The following is a 22,170-nucleotide window of genomic DNA, read 5'->3' as shown; positions in this document are numbered from 1 at the left end:
GGAAGATCAGGTCCTTCAGAGGTCCTGGTGAACCCCTGCTCAGATCCCCTCCTTGGGACACCAGGCTTCATGGTCTGACTCCCTGACCTCCCTGTTTATACCTGAGTTTGACCAAATGCAGCCCAAAACTTGACCAGACAGAGACCAGGGCATTCAAGCTCCAAAGAGACAAAGAGAGCAGGGAGAACACAGACGAGTCAGGGAGAGGTGAAGAGAGGCCGGGAACTGCCATGAGCACTCCAGGCACTCTGTTGAGCAGTTGTGGTATCTCATTTATTCTCACAACCCCACGAGGTAGGGGGTGTTATCCCTGTTTTACAAATGAAAGAGCGGCTCAGTTTATCAAGCTGGTCAGTGATGAGGCAAAGATGAAAATCCAGGTCTACCCAACCCCAAAGTCCTTGCTGGGTCATGAGCCTCTAGCCAATGTGCTGTGTCACAGCACTGTCATTTCAGCCATCCAGGAGGAGCTGAAATGTCTCTCCTGAGGGTCCAAATCAACAAGGTCAAGGCTAACAGGGATCAATGCAAAGTCCTGATTGTCAAAAAGTCATTTGCACAAGTGCAGAATGGAGTCCTGGCGACTGGACAGCAGACCATCATGATATTGTCATCATGCGACTGTCACTGCCGCTCTCTTTCCACTTTGTGGTTTATAAAGCCCCTTCACGGCTGGGCGCGGTGGCTCGCACCTGTAATCCCAGAACTTTGGGAGGCTGAGGTGGGCGGATCACAATGTCAGGAGTTTGAGACCAGTCTGGCTAAGATGGTGAAACCTCGTCCCTACTAAAAATGCAAAAATTAGCTGGGTGTGGTGGCAGGTGCCTGTATTCCCAGCTACTTGGGAGGCTGAGGCAGAAGAATCACTTGAACCCGGGAGGCGGAGGTTGCAGTGAGCTGAGATAGTCCCACTGTACTCCAGTCTGGGAAACAGAGTGAGACTCCATCTCAAAAAAAAGCCCCTTCACTTGGTGATCTTGGGGCTTTGGCCATTAACAAGCGTAAGGGTAAGTGTGAAAAAGAGTAGGGGGCGTCTTTCAGTAGGTGGATAGGAGCAGTGTGCTGTGGCTGCCTATAAGGCCAATGAGCTATTTGTTTTTATCAATCCAGGGCAATATCAATAGATATCGTCTACAGCACTGATATATGACATGTTTATCTGCTGAATGTATGACATGTTTCATCTTATTTAATTCTCACAACGCTATGGAATTGTGACTATTATAATTCCTATTTCACAGACCAGAAAACCAAGAGGTGATGAAAGTTGGCCAAGGTCACACAGCTAGTAAAGACCATAATTCAGGCTCACATGTGATAAGCATCAAGAAAACTGTCATTCTGAACATGTCAGCACCCCTCTGGAGTCATGTGTCCAGTTTTGGGGTCGTTCTTAGGGGAGCCCTTGACACAGAGGAATGAGGAGCCCATGAGGGACACCATCACCCGAAGACTTGTTTGAAGGAGCTGAGAATATTTACCCCAGAGAAGAAAATCATCAGAGAACATACAATTGCTGTTTTCAAGGGCAGAAAGCTCCTCTGCTTAAAAACAGATGGGCTTCACAGGATGTTTACCAACCTGCAGCCAACTACTATCGCCACCTATTGGTGGGAGGTAACATTGATGTGGTGATACCACCTACCCTAACTGCTCTGTTCCAACCCGAAAAGCTCGAATTGAGCCTTTCATACACAAAGGTCAAAGGTGCTTTTCTTTCCTTTTCTTTTCTTTTCTTTTCTTCTCTTTTCTTTGCTTTCCTTGTCTTTTCTTTTTTCTTTTCTTTTCTTTTCTTTACAGGGTTTCACTCTGTAGCCCAGGCTGGAGTGCAGTGGCGTGATCTTGGCTCACTGCAGCCTCTGCCTCCCAGGCTCAAGCATCCTCCAGCCTCAGCCTCCCAAGTAGCTGCGACTACAGGTGCACACCACTATGCCCAGCTAATCTTTGTATTTTTGTAGAGAAGAGGTTTCACCATGTTGTCCAGGCTGGTCTCGTTCCTGGGCTCAAGCAATACACCCACCTCGGCCTCCCAAAATGCTGGGATTATAGATGTAAGCCATCACTCCCCACCACAAAAGTGCTCTTAAACCTGACAGGTTTTCACTTAGAAGAGGTAGCAGATTTACCTTTGTGGGGACATAATTTGCACCAATAAGTAAAAATTACAAGGTGCCAATATGAAGATCAATTTTCTTTTTCTTTTTCTTTTTTTTTTTTTTAGGAGTTTAGAAGTGGAGGTTTAATAGGCAAAAGAAAGAGAAAGAAACAAAGGAAAACAGCTCTGTCTTTAGTGAGAAAGATGGGTCTTCTGAGAGGAAAAGACTCAATTTTCTTTTTCTGTTAATTTTTTGAGATGGTATCTTGCTCTGTCACCCAGGCTGAAGTGCAGTGGCTCGATCACAGCTCACTACAGCCTCAAACTTCTGGGCTCAGGCGAATCTCCCACCTCAGCCTCCCGAGTGGCTATGATTACAGGTTCACTTCACCACACCTGGACTGAAGGTCAATTTTCTGTCCATTAAAACATCCCAATATCTCCAGGAGCTGCTTGGGAGTAGTGAGCCACTTGAGTGGAGGAGATCAAGTCTTGCTAAATCTCCCCTCTCTCGGGAGATTGGGAGAAATCAATCCCAATGTTTTGGTGGGTCGAGGGCTTTCGTGGGTTACCTACTCTGAGTTACAGGTGGTCGTTTGAGGAGCGGTCTGCCAGGGTGGGTAGTCTCTCTATTGTCTTATCCAGGGAGGAGCTTGTAAGCCAGGCCAGAGGGAGAGGGGGTACCCCTAAGGCAAAGCTTCAGGGGAGATATTTTGGATAGGTGGGGGTCGACAGCATTTATCTTCCAGATTCAGCTCTTAGACTTGGTCAAGAGCTAGTCAGAGAAGGATGGATCCGTGAATAAATGGTTATGACCCGCCATCACTTCCCAAACTCACCTCCCACACAGGCCTTTGTAAACAACCCAAGAAAACAACAGGTCCCTTGTAGATTCCGTAAATGTGATCGAGGCTCTGCTGAAGACAGAGGCTCAGAGTGTGGCCAAGGGCAGGAGTAGTTGGGTAGGAGTCAGGGTCAGGGTCAGGGGCCTGGGGCAAGGGCCCTTGTCTGTCTGCTGAACCCTGGCCTGTGTGGATTTTTTCATCAAAGCCCCACATTGATCCAGGTGGCCCTGGATGCTGGGCCACCTGTGCCTTGTGGATTTGCTAGGAGGGTTTTTGAAGAAGGAGCTGTGAAATTGGACAGACCCTGGCTTGAATCCTGGCATGGTTTTCATATCAGCCTTGTGAAGTTAAGGCAGTTTCTTCTCTGCTCCGAGCCTCAGATTCCTCATCTGCAGAATGGACAAAGTGCCTGTGCCCTCCTTACTGGATTGGTATGAGGATTAAGTGAGATCTCCATCATAAAGCACCGAGTGCAGTGCCTGACACACAGTGCATTATTATTATTATTAAATTAGCCTCTTTCAGTGAAGACTGGCCTTCCTCTCCCTGTCCTCTCCCTGTTTTCTATGGCCATGGCCCTTAGTCTTAAGGATGTTTGATACTGAAGTGACCCTGCTGGCCCTCACTTGGTTAACAACTGTACTGGGGCCCCACACATGAAAACACCCACATCCTTGGCCATGGCTATGCTACCACCCTCCCTCCCACCTTCTCTGATGCAGCAGGAACAGAGATGTAATTGAGAGCCCTCAGTTCCGAGATGAGGCCAGATATGCTCTGAGATTCCTCACTGTTCTCTGAGAGAGAAGAGCAACTGGGCCCATCCAAAAGACAGTCTGCACCTGGAACTCGGCACCCAGGAGGTCACCCCTGCAGGACCTGTAGAGGAGCCTGTGTCCTGGTGGCCTTAGGTGGCTGCATTACTGGTCAGTGTGTGTATGTGTGCATGTGTGTGCATCCCTGTATTCCTGCAGTGAACCAGTGTGTGTCAGAGACAGGGTGGGGCAGTAGGAAGGATGCAGATGTTGCTGTTTGCAACACCCAGGTTCACAAACTAGCTCTGTAGCGTTGGGGCTACATAAGCGTGGACAGTTAGCTTTATGTTTTTATTTTTTTTATTTTTTTATTTTATCTTTTATCTTTTATTTTTTTGAGACAGAGTCTCGCTCTGTCACCCAGGCTGGAGTGCAAGGGCGCGATCTCAGCTCACTGTAACCTCTGCCTCCTGGGTTTAAGCGATTCTCCTGCCTCAGCCTCCCTTAAGAGTAGCTGGGATTACAGGCACCTGCCATCACATCCAGCTAATTTTCCATGTTGGCCAGGCTGGTGTCAAACTCCTGACTTCAAGTGATCCGCCCACCTCGGACTCCCAAAGTGCTGGGATTACAGGTGTGAGCCACTGCACCTGGCCGAGAGTTAGCTTTATATATATGATCAAGTCTCAGGGTCTTTATTTGAGAGAAGGGGAAAGGAAAACTTATCTGACATGGCATTTTGCTAGTTAAATAAGGGCGTGGACAGAAGCTATCTGGCGCAAGGTCTTGGCACATGGCAAACACTCAGATGGCAGCTTCTGTCATTTCTGTGCGTGTTGGTTTCACGGTGAATATGTCCATGGGTCTGGGTTGGCCGATGATTGTTCCATGTCTCTCTCACTAAGCCAACCTTGATCCACAGCCATCTATTTGCATCTCTTTTCTGTTTTTAAAGGGAATTGTATGAAAGCCTCACTGCTGAGTCTTCTTAGCTTGATATTGGTGAGGCTAGAAGGAGAAAGGTTAGGGAAATATGTAATATACCCTTCACAGGCTGAGGCAGGGCCAGCATCTCTCCTTAAAGTAGAGGTGGGCAGTGCTGGGTGGGAAAGGCTTTCATTCCAAATTCTCATATTTGTCTGTGCTTTTAAAATTTTATTTTATTTATTTAGTTTTAGAGACAGGGTCTTGCTCTGTCACCCAGGCTGGAATACAATGGTGCCATCACGGCTCATTGCAGTCTCAAACTCCTAGGCTCAACTGATCCTCCCTCCTCAGCCTCCCAAGTGGTGGGGACTACAGGCACACACCACCACCAGGCTGGCTAATTTGTGCTTATTTTTACAGAAAGAATGTCTCCTTGTTTTCAGCTCCAGATCCCCCTGTCTCTAAGTTAGTTCAGCAAATATTTACTAATATTCACTGTAATACTTACAGCTACCATTTAGTGAGCATTTAAAAACCCTTTCCATACCCCACTGCTCACTCTCGGCTCCCTTAGGGAAAGGGAGAGGCAGTTCGTTTTATGGGTGAGCAAATGAAGCTGGGAGAAATTCAATGACTCATTCCAGCCCTTGCACGGCGAAGGAGAGAAGACCCAGACACTTTATCTGAGGATGGTAGAAGGATATGAGAAAGAATAAGAAATAGTCTCTATCCTCAAGGACCTGACAATGAAATGCAGTATTAACGGCAGACAAAGCAGTGGACACATGCCCCAGTGGTATTTCTTTGCAGGGTGCTGCTGTGGGAGGGTAGGGGACAGAATCGCTATTTCTGTCTGAGTGGGAGTCTTCCTTGGGGGGCGACTGGGGACTGGGCTGTGTTTTTTTTTTTTTTTTTTTTTTGAGATGGAGTCTCACTCTGTTGCCCAGGCTGGAGTGCAGTGGCGCAATCTTGGCTCACTACAACCTCCACCTCCTGGGTTTAAGCGATTCTCCTGCCTCAGCCTCCCAAGTAGCTGGGACTATAGACGTGTGCCACCATAAGCGGCTAGTTTTTGTATTTTTAGTAGAGATGCAGTTTCACCATGTTGGCCAGGGTGGCCTCGATCTTCTGACCTCAAGTAATCCGCCCACCTCAGCCTCCCAAAGTGCTGGGATTACAGGCATGAGTCACCATGTCTGGCCTGGGCTGTGTCTTCAAGGCTATATTCTTTTTCTTGGGGAGCAATAGAGCATGGCCAGCCTGAGCCTGTTTCAGGTGTTGGGAGACAGGAAGCCCAGGCAGCGAGACAGAGTGGCAGGAGTGGGGAGGTCAAGCAGAGTCACACGGGGTTCCTGGTGGGAGCCTGAGTCTGGGAGTCCGGAGGGTCTGGTCTTTGGAAGGAGGGGTAGATAAGAGCTAGGGAGTGGTAGGAAGGGCCCCGGATTAAGGGAGCGCAGATAAGGTAGAGGCAGAGCCCACCCTATAGATTAACAGGGCCAGGCCACAGAGGCCATTCTGACCCTGTGAAGCCCCCGGGGCAGGCCACTGCCACCAGAGCCCTGAGCTGGGGTGCAGATGGCCCGACCCTAGTGTGTGTTTCAAGGGGGGTGCTGACCCCTGCTTCCATCAGAGCTGGGAGAGCAGGAAAGCTGCAGCCCATAGATAAGGACTCTGTGGAGAGATCTTGGGTAAGGACTGGGGAGGCCAATGCCTGGGGCAGCCAGCCCAGAGGCAGCAAAAACCAAGTATGATGGGGGAAGAGGCAGTGCCGTGTTGTCACAGCAGTTTGGCAGAGGGTGGTGTGAGTAGCTGAGATGTTAAAAACTGAGGGTAGAACCAGCCAGTGAAGGGCTTTCACTACCAGATATTGAAGTGTTGACAGGGGGAAATGATTTTTTCTGAGCCCCAGAATCATACGATCAAACCTGTAGTCTGTCGTGCTCACTAGAACGTGACCTTCCCAAGCCAAGGAGTTCGTCTAGTACTCACTGTGTATTCCCAGCACTGAGCACAGCATCAGTCACTTAGTAGGTGCCAGGTTGATATTTAATAGATGTGTTTCATAGATATGTACAGCCACAATATATGCAATGTTTATGGATAGATCTATGTTATGTAGTAAGCATTTTAAAACTTTGATGAGAATACACACTAAAGATCAAGGGAGTGGTTACTTTGGGGAAGAGAGGAAATAGGATTGAGATAGAATACAAAAGGGATTTCAGCTATGTCTGATTTTTTTTCTTATAAAGAAGAACTGGGACCAGGCGCGGTGGCTCACGCCTGTAATCCCAACACTTTGGGAGGCCGAGGTGGGTGGATCACTTGAGGTCAGGAGTTTGAGACCAGCCTGGCCAACATGGTGAAACCCCGTACTACTAAAAATACAAAACAGCTGGATGTGGTGGTGGGCGCTTGTAATCCCAGCTATTTGGGAGACTGAGGCAGGAGAATCACTTGAACCCAGGAGACAGAAGTTACAGTGAGCCGAGATTGTGCCACTGCACTTCAGCCTGGGTGACAGAGTGAAATTCTGCCTCAAAAAAAAAAAAAAAAGAAGAAGAAGAAGAACTGGGCTGGGCATGGGGGATCATGCTTGTAATCCCAGCACTTTGGGACACCAAGGCGGGAGGATCGCTTTGAGTCCAGGAGTTTGAGACCAGCCTGGGCAACATAATGACACCTAGCTTCTACAAAAAAAATTTTTTTTAATTAGCCAGGCATGGTGGTGAATGCCTGTAGTCCCAGCTACTCAGGAGGCTGAGGTGGGAGGATAACTTGAGCCTGGGAGTTTGAGGCTGCAGTGAGCTATGATCACATCACTGCACTCCAGCGCGGGCGGCAGAGTAAGACTCCGTCTCAGATAGATAAATAAATAAATAAATAGAAAAACTGAAAAAAACATGACTGTAAACATCTGTTAAATGTGAGTGGTCAGTACATGGGCTCCTATAATATTTGTCTTCATAATTTAAAAAACATTTCTTACTTTTAAAAAGAAAATAAATGTATGCACCATTTTAAAAAGTGTCCAGAATATCTCTTTCTCCAGTAGATGGCTGTGTTGAGGCCTATGGTTTCTTAAGATTACAAAGAAGCCTAGGCAATTCTCTTGAGGTAGACCCTGTGTGGGCTTCCAAATTGTCAGCAGCTGGAGTAAAAATGCCACTCTAAAATAATGAAGTTGGTTTGCTTCCTTATATTCTTGATGCCTATAGTTCAGAGTGATTATTTATTTATTTTTATTTTTATTTTGAGACAGAGTCACTCTGTCGCCCAGGCTGGAGTGCAGTGGTGCAATCTCTGCTCACTGCAACCTCCGCCTCCCACGTTCAAGTGATCCTCCTGCCTCAGCCTCCCGAGTAGCTGGGATTACAGGCACCCACCAACATGCCTGGCTAATTTTTGTATTTTTAGTAGAGATGGGGTTTCACCATGTTGACCAGGATGGTCTCAAACTCCTGACCTCAGGTGATCTTCCCACCTCAGCCTCCCAAAGTGCTGAGATTACTGGCATGAGCCACCATGCCAGGCCCAGAGTGATTATTTATAATATCATTGTGCTTAGATTATGGTTCTTGGTGGAGGATCTCAACACTTCTTTCCAGTGGTGACATCATACTAACTGTGTAAATCCTGGCTCACCCCTCAAATGTAACATTGTAGACTTGTGCATTTTGATTTTTAGTAGCCTCAGGGTAAAAAAAATACATTGTACACTCAGAGAGTGAGTCCAAGCTCCACCTCCTACTTGTATGACCGGTTGATTCACTCAACCACCTTGAGTCCCAGCTTGCTCAATAGGAGGGGTAGATGACGGCTACTTCTCAGTGACTGAGAGGATTAAATCAGATAATATAGTGTGTGAAGTGTCCTGAGACAGAGCCTGGTACATGGTAGATTCCCAAACTGCATTAACTGTCTTCTGATTGAAGGCTTTGTACAACCCAGCCTTTGTTCTCTCCCCTTACGCCCCAACCATGCCCATTTTTCAAGGTGTATTCGACTGTATCTCTCCCATGAAATTGTTCCTCACAGCCCAATGGCTCATGTCACTGACTGCTTGATAATCATAGTTCAAAATTAGCCAGGCATGGTGGCACATGCCTGTCGTCCCAGCTACTCAGGAAGCTGAGGTGGGAAGATCACCTGAGCCCAGGGAGGTCGAGGCTGCAGAGAGCTGTGATTGCACCACTGCGCTCCAGCCTGGGTGACAGAGCAAGACCTTGTCTCAAAAAAAATTTGTTTAAATCATAGTTAATTTTTCATCCATTTGTTTATTTATTTTTGCCTCCTCAGATAGTAAAGCCTTTAAAAGTAGGAATGCGGACCGGGCATGGTGGCTCACACCTGTAATCCCAGTACTTTGGGAGGCTGAGGCGGGTGGATAACGAGGTCAGGAGATTGAGACCATTCTGGCTAACATGGTGAAACCCCGTCTCTACTAAAAATACAAAAAAAAACTAGCCAGGCGTGGTGGCGGGTGCCTGTAGTTCCAGCTACTCGGGAGGCTGAGGCAGGAGAATGACGTCAACCCGGGAGGAGGAGCTTGCAGTAAGCCGAGATGGTGCCACTGCACTCCAGCCTGGGCAACAGAGCCAGACTCCGTCTCAGGAAAAAAAAAAAAAAAGAAAAGTAGGAATGCCAGTTCAAGTGTCATTGCAGTCATTGGAGAAAAGCCCACCAGAGTAGAAGATTGACATCTTGGGTTAAACTCTGTTAGGTCAACTTGGGACTCCAGGTAGCTTTGGGGACTTTGGTTTCACCAGTAAAATGGCAACAGTAACTCACCTCACATAGTTTCAAGAGATTGATCTAGATGTTTGAAGGAGTTGAGTAAATATTGTTGAATAAATTTAAACCGTTTTGAAAAACAAAGTTCCTTACAAATGTCAGGTATTAGTATTAAATTCCTCCCCATGCCACGGTATCTAATAATGGGTTTTGTATTTACTTGCTGCCAAGAGAAACTACATGCTTGAATATTCTACAGTCATCCAGATAAAGACCAAAAGAGGCATCAAGTAGCAATAATAAGGATTTTTCTAATTTTAAACAACATTTCTTCTTCTTTTTCATCAGGATCGAGATGACCACAGCCACCCCTCTGGGGGATACCACCTTCTTCTCATTGAACATGACCACCAGGGGAGAAGACTTCCTGTATAAGAGTAAGGTCAACTTGGCTTGGAGGCTTGGGGAGGGATGGCCGGTCATGGTCATAGTGCAGAGGTTAAGAGTGTGGGCTCCGGACGTGGAATGCCTGGGTCTCAGGCCCAGTTCTGCCACCAGCCAACTGCAGCATTAATGGCAGACAGAGCAATGGACACATGCCTCAGTGGTGTTTCTTTGCAGGGCACTGCTGTGGAAGGGTGGGGGACAGAATGGCTATTTCTGTCTGAAATAGCAAGTGGGAGTCTTCCTGTGGGGACAACTGGGGACTGGACTGTGTCTCTTTTTTTTTTTTTTTGAGACAGAGCACATGACTTTACTGCTCTGTGCCTCCTTTTCCTCATCTATACAATGGGGATATTAAAGAAGCTACCACGTAAGGCAGTTGTGATGACTAAAGGAGATAATCCAGGTCGACAGTTTGGCACAGCCTCTGGTACATACTAAAGTACCTAATGATGATGATTATTGTTATTACTACTGGCTGGGCGTGGTGGCTCACACCTGTAATCCCAGCACTTTGGGAGGCTGAGGCAGGTGGATTACTTGAGGTCAGGAGTTCGAGACCAGCTTGGCCAACATAGTGAAACCCTATCTGTACTAAAAATACAAAGATTAGCTGGGCATGGTGGTGTGCACCTGTTACTCAGGAGGCTGAGGCAGGAGAATCAACTGAACCTGGGAAGCAGAGGTTGCAGTGAGCCGAGATCGTGCCACTGCACTCCACTCTGGGCAACAGAGTGAGTCTCCCAAACAAACAAAAAAATATTACTACTACTACAATTGCTATTGTTTTCGTTAAAAAGTCTTGGGACCTAGAAGGCACTGAAATTTGAATCTCTTGTAAAATGGCTCTACCTGGGTCACCTTAAAATGTAGCCACTGCTGGGCATGGTGGCTCATGTCTGTAATTCCAGCAATTTGGGAGGCCAAGGCAGGCAGATTGCTTGAGCCTGGGAATTCAAGACCAGCCTGGGCAACATGGGGAGGCCCCATATCTACAACAAATATCAAAATTAGCCAGGCATGGTGGTGGTGCTCCTGGAGTCCCAGCTACACGGGGGGTGCTGAGGCAGGAGGATTGCTTGAGCCTGGGAGGTTGAGGCTGCGGTGAGCTGAGATTGTGCCACTACATTCCAGCCGGGGTAACAGAGCGATCACTTGTCTCCAAACAAACAAACAAAATTCCCAAGTAGCTATTTTTATACTATTTTGCAAGGCAAAAAAACATCCCATCAACTGATGAAAGAGTAAATGAATGTAGGTGGGAAGAATGAGTTCTGGGGAGGCATTTGCCGTGAACAAGTGGTCACCGGAAGGAAAAACTTCAGGATGACTCTTCAGAAAATCGATTGATTGTATAAGGAGACGCTTGGGTGTGTGTCAGCCGTTTCAGCTGGGCATGGGACAGACTTCGCTTCACACAGGGAAAGTGTTTCACTGTGATAAACAGCTTCAGGCTGTGGTTCTGGCAGGTGGCTGGATTAATGGCAGGATGTGTCTCTTCCTTGAAGACTCAGAAGGGGTTGCTCCCAGGATGGGGTCCCATGGGCTATCCTGCTCCTTGCTGGGTGGGCAGACCTACAGAGGCCTGAGGAGGTATGTCTCCAAACAGTTTTGAGGGAAATGCAGGGTAGACAGAATCACTATCAGGAAGATGAGAATAATTCTGTTTTTATTGAACTGAAAGTAATGGTTCTTGGCTGGGTGCAGTGACGCACGCCTATAATCCCAGCACTTTGGGAGGCCAAAGTGGGCAGATCACCTGAGGTTGGGAGTTTGAGACTGGCCAGCATGGTAAAACCCCATCTCTACTACTAAAAATACAAAAATTAACTGGGTGTGGTGGTGCACACCTGTAGTCCTAGCTACCTGGGAGATTGAGGCACGAGAATTGTAAAACTTTTTGTTCTGTTAGCTGATGCATGTAGCCCCCCATCACGTTTCCCACGCTTGCTCGATTCATCACGACCCTTTCATGTGAACCCCTTAAAGTTGTAAGCCTTTAAAAAGGCCAATAATTTCTTTTTCGGGGAACTCGGCTCTTAAGTTGCGAATCTGCCGACGCTCCCAGCTGAATAAACCACTTCCTTCTTTAATCCAGTGTCTGAGGAGTTTTGTCTGTGGCCCGTCCTGCTACACTTATACTAAAATGGTATCCATTGTTTGTTTAAAATTCTGATTTTATCTGGCAACCCTACCACCAAGGGCCATTTGGCATTGTCTGGAGATATCTTGGTTGTCACAGCTTGGTGGGGTTGGGGGGAACTTGGGGGAATTGCAACTGGCATCTAGTAGATAGAGGCAAGAGATAAGATTAAACATCTTGCAACGCACAGGACAGCCTCCCCAGCAAAGAATTAGCCAGCTGAGGTTGAAAAACTCAGAACTAAAGTCTCCCCAAGAAGGAAAATAAGCTAAGTTGCCCCATGATGGATTTCCTGCCCTCTCTGTTTCTTCCCTTCCAGCGTTTCTTCCTATGAATATTTGCACATGGTTGTTTGCTTTTTAACTTTTTATAAAGGCATTACTTACATTCAAAATGTGCATAAATCATAAGTGCCCAGTTGGGTGAATTGCCACAAAGTGAACATACCTGTGCAACCAGACCCCAAATCAAAAAGCAGAGCCACCACCAGTATCCCAGAGGTCATGGTTCCCCTTCTAATCACCATCCTCCACCCACCCAAGGGGACCTGCTATTCTGACTTTTATCACCATAGATTAGTTCTGCTTGGTTTTGAACTTTATATAAATGGCCTATAGATATACCATATACACTCCTTCATATCTGGCTTCTTTTGCTCTACATTATGCTTGTATTCACATATTAATGGTTGTAACATATGCTATATAAATACATATTGGGTTGATGTATGTAATCTCTTCTATTTTCTTTTCTTTCTTTTTTTTTTTTTCTTTATTTTTTGAGACAGAGTCTTACTCTGTCACCGAGGCTGAAGTACAGAGGTGCCATCTTGGCTCACTGCCTCACTGCAACCTCTGCTTCCTGGGCTCAAGCGATTCTTGTGCCTCAGCCTCCCAAGTAGCTGGGATTACAGGCGTGTATCACCATGCCCAGCTAATTTTTGTATTTTTAGTAGAGATGGGGTTTTGCCGTGTTGGCCAGGCTGGTCTGGAACTCCTGACTTCAGGTGATCTGCCTTCCTCAGCCTCCCAAAGTGCTGAAATTACAGGTGTGAGCAACTGCACAGGGCCTATTTTCTATACTTAACATCATCATAAGTGATCACAGGTTACCATAGTCTTCATAATCCTCATTTAAATTATTGTATAACCGGCCGGGCGCGGTGGCTCAAGCCTGTAATCCCAGCACTTTGGGAGGCCGAGACGGGCGGATCACGAGGTCAGGAGATCGAGACCATCCTGGGTAACACAGTGAAACCCCGTCTCTACTAAAAAATACAAAAACTAGCCGGGCGAGGTGGCGGGCGTCTGTAGTCCCAGCTACTCGGGAGGCTGAGGCAGGAGAATGGCGTAAAAACCCGGGAGGCGGAGCTTGCAGTGAGCTGAGATCCGGCCACTGCACTCCAGTCCGGGCAACAGAGCGAGACTCCGCCTCAAAAAAAAAAAAAAAAAATTATTGTATAACCAGGAGTGGTGGCTCACATTTTAATCCTAACACCTTGGGACTCTGAGGCAGAAAGATTGCTTGAGGCCAGGAGTTCGAGACCAACCTAGGCAACATAGCAGGACCCTATCTTTACAAAAATTGTTTTAAAAATTAGCTTGCATGGGGCACGTACCCATGGTCCCAGCTACTCAGGTGGCTGAAAAGGGAAGATCACTTGAGCCTGGGAGTTCAAGGCTGTAGTGAGCTATGATTGTGCCATTGTACTTTAGCCTGGATGACAGAGCAAGACCCCACCTCTAATAATAAATAAATGGTGTTATAATATTTTATTCTATAGGTTGCCATACCTTATTTAACCATTCTCATATTTAGAATATGAATATTGTCATAATAAACATCTTCATGCATACAACATTTTCTGTATTTAGGATTATTCCCATAAGATAAATTCTCCAGAATCAAATAGATTGCTTTAAAGTATAAACATGCTTATGGTTCTTGATATTTTCTTTTTTTTTCTTTTGAGATGGAGTTTTGCTCTTGTCACCCAGGCTGGAATGCAATGGTGCAATCTTGGCTCACTGCAACCTCTGCCTCCTGGGTTCAAGTGATTCTCCTGCCTAAGCCTCCCAAGTAGCTGAAATTGTAGACACCTGACACCAGGCTTGACTAATTTTTGTATTTTTAGTAGAGACGGGGTTTCTCCATATTAGCCAGGCTGGTCTTGAACTCCTGACCTCAGGTGGTCCGCCTGCCTTGGCCTCCCAGAGTGCTGTGATTACAGGCGTCAGCCACCACACCCAGCGGTTCTTGATATTTTCAGTATCAATTCCGACAAGGATGTTGATCTTGAAACTGAAATTGGAGGCCAGGTGTGGTGGCTCACACCTATAATTCCAGCACTTTGTGAGGCCGAGACAGGTGGATCACTTGAGGTCAGGAGTTCAAGATCAGCCTGGCCAACATAGTGAAACCCCATCTCTACTAAAAATGCTAAGATTAACCAGGTGTAATGACAGGTGCCTGTAATCCCAGCTACTCAGGAGGCTGAGGCAGGAGAATCGATTGAACCCGGGAGGCAGAGGATGCAGTGAGCTGAGATTGTGCCACTGAACTCTCCAGCCTGGGCAACAAGAGTGAAACTCCCTCTCAAAAAAAAAAAAAAAAAAAAAGAAAGAAAGAAAGAAACTAAAATTGAAGTGTGACATTGGAACTGGGAACTAATATTGAAATTAGAGTCTAAGACATTAAGCTATAAGAACATCATCACAGCCTTGTTTTTAATAGTGAAAAACTGAAAACAACCTAAGTATTCTCAATAGAGAATTGGTGAACAGATTGTGGCACACCAAAAAAATGGAGTACTATGCAGCCATGGAAAGTCATGAAGAAAAATATATAATTAAACAGAAAGATGATTATGATTTGTTATAAAACAGTGTGTGAACCATGGTTCCTTTTTTTGTTTGTTTTTGAGATGGAGTCTCGCTCTGTCACTCAGGCTGGAGTTCAGTGGCGTGACCTTGGCTCACTGAAACGTCTGCCTCCTGGGTTCAAGCAATTCTCCTACCTCAGCCTCCTGAGTAGCTGGGATTACAGGTGCACGCAACCACACCCAGCTAATTTTTGTATTTTTAGGAGAGACAGGGTTTCACCATGTTGGTCAGGCTAGTCTCAAACTCCTGACCTTGTGATCTGCCCTCCTTGGCCTCCCAAAGAGCTGGGATTACAGGTGTGAGCCACTGTGCCTGGCCATGGTTCCATTTTTACCAAGTACATATTTTTCCATATTTAGAAATATTTCCTTTAAGACAGATATTCAATTGTATAAATATTAAATTATTTTAAAACTATAATGGATATTTAAAAAAAAATTTATAGAGATGGAGTCTTGCCGTCTTGCCCAGGCTGGTCTGGAATTCCTGGGATCAAGTGATCCTCACCCCCCAGCCTCACAAAGTACTGGGATTACAGATGTGAACCACTGCACCTAGCCAGATATTTATTTATGTATTTGTTTTTATTTTTTGAGATAGAGCCTTGCTCTGTCACCCAGGCTGGAGTGTGGTGGCACAGTCTTGGCTCACTGCAGCCTCAAACTCCCAGGCTCAAGAGATCCTCCCTCCTCAGCCTCCCAAATAGCTGGTACTACAGGTGCATGCCACCACACCTGGCTAATTTTTTATTTCTAGAAACAGGATCTTGCTATGTTGCCCAGGCTAGTCTTGAACTCCTGGGCTCAAGTGATCCTCCCACCCCATCCTCTCAAAGTACTGGAATTGCAGGGATGAGCCACTGTGCCTGACTGATAGATATTTACTATGCATCAATATGATCACATACAGACAATCAGCAGTTGTTGGGCCAATGAGTTCTTCAATGACCTCCCCCCCTCTTTTGCACATATTTATATTTTCAAAATTATTTTCTACAAAAATCACATGCTACTTTTGCATTATCAAAAAGAGGGGAGGGCTGGGCGCGGTGGCTCAAGCCTGTAATCCCAGCACTTTGGGAGGCCGAGGCGGGTGGATCATGAGGTCAGGAGATCGAGACCATCCTGGCTAACACGGTGAAACCCCGTCGCTACTAAAAATACAAAAAATTTAGCCGGGTGTGGTGGCGGGCGCCTGTAGTCCCAGCTACTTGGGAGGCTGAGGCAGGAGAATGGCGTGAACCCGGGAGGCGTGCAGTGAGCCAAGATTGCACCACAGCAGGCCACAGAGTGAGACTCCTTCTCAAAAAAAAAGAAAGAGGGGAGGGATGTTGCTTGTTTGTTTCCCAGAAGTTTGAGGTTGTGCTGGAGCTGATAAGAACCAGGACTTGGCCTAAGGCAGAGTTTTGGCAGACGATGTACTGAGGACGGGGTCCTTCAAGCGCAGCTCGGGGCAGGGGTGCACAGCCACTCCAGATGTGACCGTCCTGGGCTCAACTGGGAGTGTCCCAGGACGTTGCCCTCTCTCCTGCTTCCCTTGACCCAGTGAGGATGTGAGGTGCCACAGCAGGGCGTCCTCCCAGTCTGCGTTCAGTTTGCACGTTCACGGTCTCTGCTTCTCTCCTTTCTGTAGGTTCTGGAGCCATTGTTGCTGCCGTTGTGGTCGTCGTCATCATCATCTTCACCGTGGTTCTGATCCTGCTGAAGATGTACAACAGGTACGGATGCCCTGGGCTTTGGAACTGCCTGGCCCCTTCAGCGACTTCAGAATACATGGGAGATGATACGTGGGTGCCCATCGTGTGCCTGGCAGTATCCCTGAGCCTTTAGTAAATGGTTTAACCCTTGGGGGTCCTTTTTGAGTCTGTTCTGTTGAAGGAATTTCAAAGTGACTATTTTTGTACTTGGAGAAGTATTTTTTAAATGTAATAATGATAATGACAATGATAATGGTCTTGAGCACTGTGGTAAACATTTGTTTGTAATTTACAGATAATAGAGGAATGTTCAGACCTCTTCTCTCGGAGATCCCTCTGCTGGGTTGTATGAGCTGGCCACATAAGTATTTGAGATGACAAATACTGGAAGCATGTACCCTGACTCTGCTTTCTAGAGACATATAAGGGGAAATAAAAGAATATAATTTGATCACACGAAAAATAAATTTTATAACTTATCACCTTATGTGTAATTACCTTCAGTCACAACCTTGATGGAAGGTAATTATTTTCAGGGAAGAAATCAAAATTTAAAAACTATAAACAAAACATATTATAGAAGACCTAGAAACCATTTCTTTACAAAGATATCATGGCCAGTTGTGGTAGTGTGATATGTAATCCCAGCTACTCAGAAGACTGAGGCAGGAGGATGGCTTGAGTCCAGGAGTTTGAGTCCAGCCTGGGCAACACAGCAAGACCCTGTCTATAAAAATATATTTGCATATATATACATATATATATGTATTAGAAGTGCACGGATTAATAAGGAAAGCTGTTTACAATATATTATCAAAGTTTACAAAACAATATATACATGGTAATCACGATCATACACATAGGTTACCCATACACATATCCAAGGGAGAGCAACACAGCAAGGTCTTAACAACTGGTGCATCTTCATGATGACATTGTTAGTTTTTGCTGGGAGGGGGATATTCCTAAGTTTTGAGGAATAGTAAACACGCATTGTTTTTATAAGAATATGAATATTATTTATAAAGGTAGCTGCTAGGTGTGGTGGCTCTGCCTGTAACCCCAGCTAGTCAGGAGGCTGAGGCAGGAGGATCACTTGAGCCCCAGAGTTTGAGACCAGCTTGGGCAACATAGCAAGACCCTGTCTCTGGGAAAAAAAAAAAAAAAGTTTTTAAAATAAAGGTAGCTAGGCCGGGCATGGTGGCTCACACCTGTAATCCCAGCACTTTGGGAGGCTGAGGCGGGAGGATCACCAGGTCAGGAGTTTGAGACCAGCCTGGTCAATATAGTGAAACCCCATCTCTACTAAAAATACAACAAATTAGCTGGGCATGGTGGCGGGTGCCTGTAATCTCAGCTACTTGGGAGGCTGAGGCAGGAGAATCGCTTGAACCCGGAAGATGGAGGTTGCAGTGAGCTGAGATCACATCACTGAACTCTAGTCCAGATGACAGTGTGAGACTCCATCTCAAAAAATTAAATAAATAAATAAATAAATAAATAAACAAACAAACAAATAAATAAAATAAAGGTAGCTAAAGTATATTGATCTCATACCACATGCCAGGCATGGTTCTAAGCTCCTTACATGTGTTAATGCATTTAATCCTCATCTAACAACCTCACAAGGTGGATACTACTATTATCCTCAATTTTGTAGGTATAGAAACACATACAGAAAGATTACATTGTATGCCCAAGGTTCTTAAGCCCTGATTAGCACAATTGGGATTCAAACCTAAGTTCATCTGGCTTCAAAGAAAAGACTCCCACAATTACATGTAATAATAATAACATTAAAAAGGTTATTTAAAAAAATACATTTAGGGTATTACAGTTTGGGTCTATCCCAAACCAGGAAGTGGCATCAAACCCCAATGTCTACCCTTTATTTCTCTCCATTGTTACTGGAGCTCTGAACCTCTTTTTTAGGTCGTATCTGAATGGAGAATCCACTCAACCCACCCTGTTTGCACTGAGGCCTGGGCTGGGAATTGAGAAACCTGGGTTCAGTAGTCTTTGGTTTGTCAAAATCAAGCAAGTTATTTAACCTCCTCCTGCCTATATGTTGTCATGTTTAAAATGAAGAGTCTCAAAGCTTGATAATTGCATTATAGATACATTGGAAAATGTCTTTGTTCTTAGGAGTATTTAGGAGTGAAGTGGCATGATTCCTGCAACTCACAAATGGTTCATGGTTTTAAAAAACTGTGTGTGACAATAGAGAAAGATAAAGTAGTAGAGAGAAAAAAAAAAGCAGATGTGACAAATTGTTAGTAATTAGTGAATTGTTCAGCGAAGGGCTGTCTTAGACCATGCTGTGCTGCTATCACAGAATATCTGAGACTGGGTAAATTATACAGAAAAGAGATTTATTTCTTGCGGTTCTGGAGGCAGGGAAGTTTAAGATATTGAGGGGCCATTATCTGGTAAGGGCCTTCTTGCTCTGTTATCCTACGATAGAAGGGCAAAGAGAGAGCAAGAGATCAAATTCACAGCCTATGAAGTCCTTTTATAATTGGCACTAATGGAATCATGAGGTGGAGTCCTTATGACCTAAACACCTCCCGTTAGGCCCCACCTTTCAATACTGTTGAATTAGGGATTAAGTTTCCAATGCAGGCTTTTTGGGGGCCACATTCAAATTGTAACAAGAGTATTAGAGTATTAACTATACTATTTGTGCAACTTCCCTGAAGATTTGACATTTTAAACAAATAATTATGAGGCTGGGCACAGTGGCTCATGCCTATAATCCCAGCACCCCAGGAGGCCAAGGAAGGTGGATTGCTTGAATCCAGGAGTTCAAGACCAGCCTGGGCAACATAGGGAAACCCTATCTCTACTAAAAATACAAAAAGTTAGCCAGGCATGGGGGTGTGCACCTGTAGTTCCAGCTATTTGGGAGGCTGAGGTGGGAGAATCACCTGAGCCTGGGATGTTGAGGCTGTAGTGAGCTGAGATTGTGCCACTGTACTTCAGCCTGGGCAACCAGCGTGAGACTCTGTCTCAAAAAAAAAAAAAAATATATATATATATATGTCAGCAAGATGAAATATCATGAAGACATGAGAATTCATAATTGTTGGCCAGGCATAGTGGCACACACCTGCTATCCCAGCACTTTGGGAGGCCAAGCAGGAAGGATAACTTGCCTGCTGTTCAAGACCAGCCTGGCCAACATGGTGAAACCCCATCTACACTAAAAATACAAAAATTTGGCTGGGTGCGGTGGCTCATGCCTGTAATCACAGCACTTTGGGAGCCCGAAGCAGGTGGATCACCTGAGGTCAGGAGTTCGAGACCAGCCTGACCAACATGTTGAAACCCCATCTCTAATACAAAATACAAAAATTAGCTGGGCATGGTGACAGGCGCCTGTGATCCCAGCTACTTGGGAGGCTGAGGCAGAAGAATCACTTGGACCCAGGAGGCAGAGGTTGCAGTGAGGCGAGATTGCTCCACTGTACTCCAGTCTGGGTGACAGAGCGAGACTCTGTCTCAAAAAAAGAAAAAAAAAGTTCATAATTGCTATTCATTATTGAATTTTATAGCATATTAAATGAAGCCAAGATATATGTTTTAAGTACATTCTCTTTTCAACTATGTAAAAAGTTCTTAAATATTTCTAGCAATAAACTTAGCAAGCATAATGAGGCTGGAAAATGTAACACATGCTACAACTTGGGACATAAAAAATGTAATATCTTTATTTTTATCTTTTATATAGCCACCTCTGACATTTTACTCATTCCTTAATAGAAACAAATACAATTAAATATCTGATCTAAGTGAAAAAATTGAAGGACAGACCAGCTGATGCGTAAGGTCCCTTCTAGTTGTAAAATTCTGTGGCGGCAAGTAAGCAACGTGATTTAATGTCTATGTTAATCTACATTAATCTGTTGGCCAGAACTGTAGTCACAGAGCCCATTCCCCACGGCATACCATGGGAAAGACTCAACCATGTGCACACTATCTCCCTACAGGAAAATGAGGACGAGGCGGGAACTGGAGCCCAAGGGCCCCAAGCCAACCACCCCTTCTGCCGTGGGTCCAAACAACAACGGCAGCCAACACCCTCCAACTGTGACCTTCAGCCCTGTTGACGTCCATGTGGAGACTCGGTGACGTCTACCCTGGCGCTATCTCCACCACTGTCCAAAGAGCCTCTCCAGAGTCAAGACCCAGAGGCACACTCTCTGGCAGCTTCAAGATGAGTTTCTTCTGGTCGGGTCGACAGAGACATCTTTGACGCAATCTCTGATGCTTCCAGCAATCCTCAACCTTGTCTGCCCTGCCCTACCCCAGCTATGTCCACATCCTTGCTGCCACCCCACCAAAAAGCTGCAGAACATTCTTTTGTCATCTGATGAGGTAGAGCTATGTTGGGAATCTGCCAATGTGGGCTTGGCTTTCCCCAACACTGTAGTTAGACAGATAGACAGATAGCCCAGGAGCCAGGTGTCAGGGAGCACTGCTGAGAGTATCACAATAGGATCTGTCACGGGGTTCATATCAGATGAAGCGTTGTATCCACAGCTTCACAGAGCAAAACATTCAATCCCATAACCAGGCACAGGGGAACTAACTTGGACTAACTAACCAGAAAACCTTGTTAATGTATAACTTGTTCCAGTACTACATCTCCGCCTGCTGGCTCATGACGATTGCTCAGCATATATTCCCCTCTTGAAGAAAGGTTGCAAGAAGAACTAAATGATTCTCAAAAGATGTCTGCTTCATTAGTAAAGAGTGAATGAAGGAATAGGGTGACTCTGGGGAATAGTGGCCTCTAGGGTAAGAGCTTGTTGCGTTGTCCGTGGGCCTGGAACGATCCTCGTGGCTGATCGGGGTCCTTCTCCCACTCTGGGCTGTATCAACCCTGACTGTCTCGGTCCTTGGCTCCCCTCTATCTGGATTCTGAGCAACCCTGACTGTCCTGTGAACGCCTTGCCTCCAAGGACCAGTATTTGGAGATGAATTAGATTAAGACTCTATCTATGTTACCTTTGTCCTTCCTGGTCACCTTGCAGATTCAAGACATGTTCAAAGCAACACATTCACAACCCATTTCTATTCTCTAGAGACCTCATCTCTGACTCCTTAGCCTGGAGAACAATCTACCAAGAAGAGAAAGTATTGGGAATTAAGAAATCCTACCATCCAAGCTCTACTTCCTGGTTGTGTGGCCTTGGAAAAGTGACTCAACCTCTTTATATTCAGTTTCCTAACCATGGAGTGGAAATGATAACATCTGCCTCATGGGGGCACTATCACAAGTGAAGGACTTAGGAAAACATCTGGAGCAGGGTGCCTGGCACCCAGGAGATGCTTAACAAGTGGGAACCAGGATTCTTTTTCTTTCTTTCTTTCTTTTTTTTTTTTTTGACAGAGCCTCACTCTGTCACCTGAGATGGAGTGCAGTGGCACGCTCACAGCTCACTGCAGCCTTGAACTCTTGGGTTCAAGGGAGTCTCCCTCCTCAGCCTCCAGAGTCTTGAACTCCTGAGCTCAAGGGATTCTCTCTCCTCAGCCTCCAGAGTAGCTGGGACTACAGGTATGTGTCACATCACCAGGCTAATTTTTTTTATTTTTTATTTTTGTAGAGATGGGGTCTCACTGTGTTGCCCAGGCTGGTCTTGAACT

At 45.7% G+C, this 22,170-nt stretch overlaps 1 protein-coding gene across 2 annotated transcripts in view; it reads left to right on the top strand.

Moving 5' to 3' along the window:
• The window catches only part of NCMAP (non-compact myelin associated protein), a 52,856-nt gene extending 30,919 nt beyond the window's left edge, over positions 1-21,937 (top strand). The window contains exons 1-4 of one of the 2 annotated variants that reach the window (XM_033227802.1): positions 6,098-6,310; positions 9,705-9,793; positions 16,458-16,542; positions 20,511-21,937. In XM_033227802.1, the coding sequence (XP_033083693.1) occupies positions 9,712-9,793; positions 16,458-16,542; positions 20,511-20,652 (309 nt within the window). In that variant the 5' untranslated portion in view covers positions 6,098-6,310; positions 9,705-9,711 and the 3' untranslated portion in view covers positions 20,653-21,937. Of the gene's footprint in view, positions 1-6,097; positions 6,311-9,704; positions 9,794-16,457; positions 16,543-20,510 lie in introns of those variants that run through there. The other variant, XM_033227801.1, reaches the window with a different exon arrangement.
• The last annotated feature ends 233 nt before the right edge of the window (positions 21,938-22,170 follow it).

The sequence above is a fragment of the Trachypithecus francoisi genome, unplaced genomic scaffold (genome assembly GCF_009764315.1).
Source record: "Trachypithecus francoisi isolate TF-2019V2 unplaced genomic scaffold, Tfra_2.0 Lachesis_group12, whole genome shotgun sequence".
NCBI lineage: Eukaryota > Metazoa > Chordata > Mammalia > Primates > Cercopithecidae > Trachypithecus > Trachypithecus francoisi.
The sequence above is the reverse complement of the archived record's forward strand: the minus strand, read 5'-3'. Positions and strand labels throughout refer to the sequence as shown.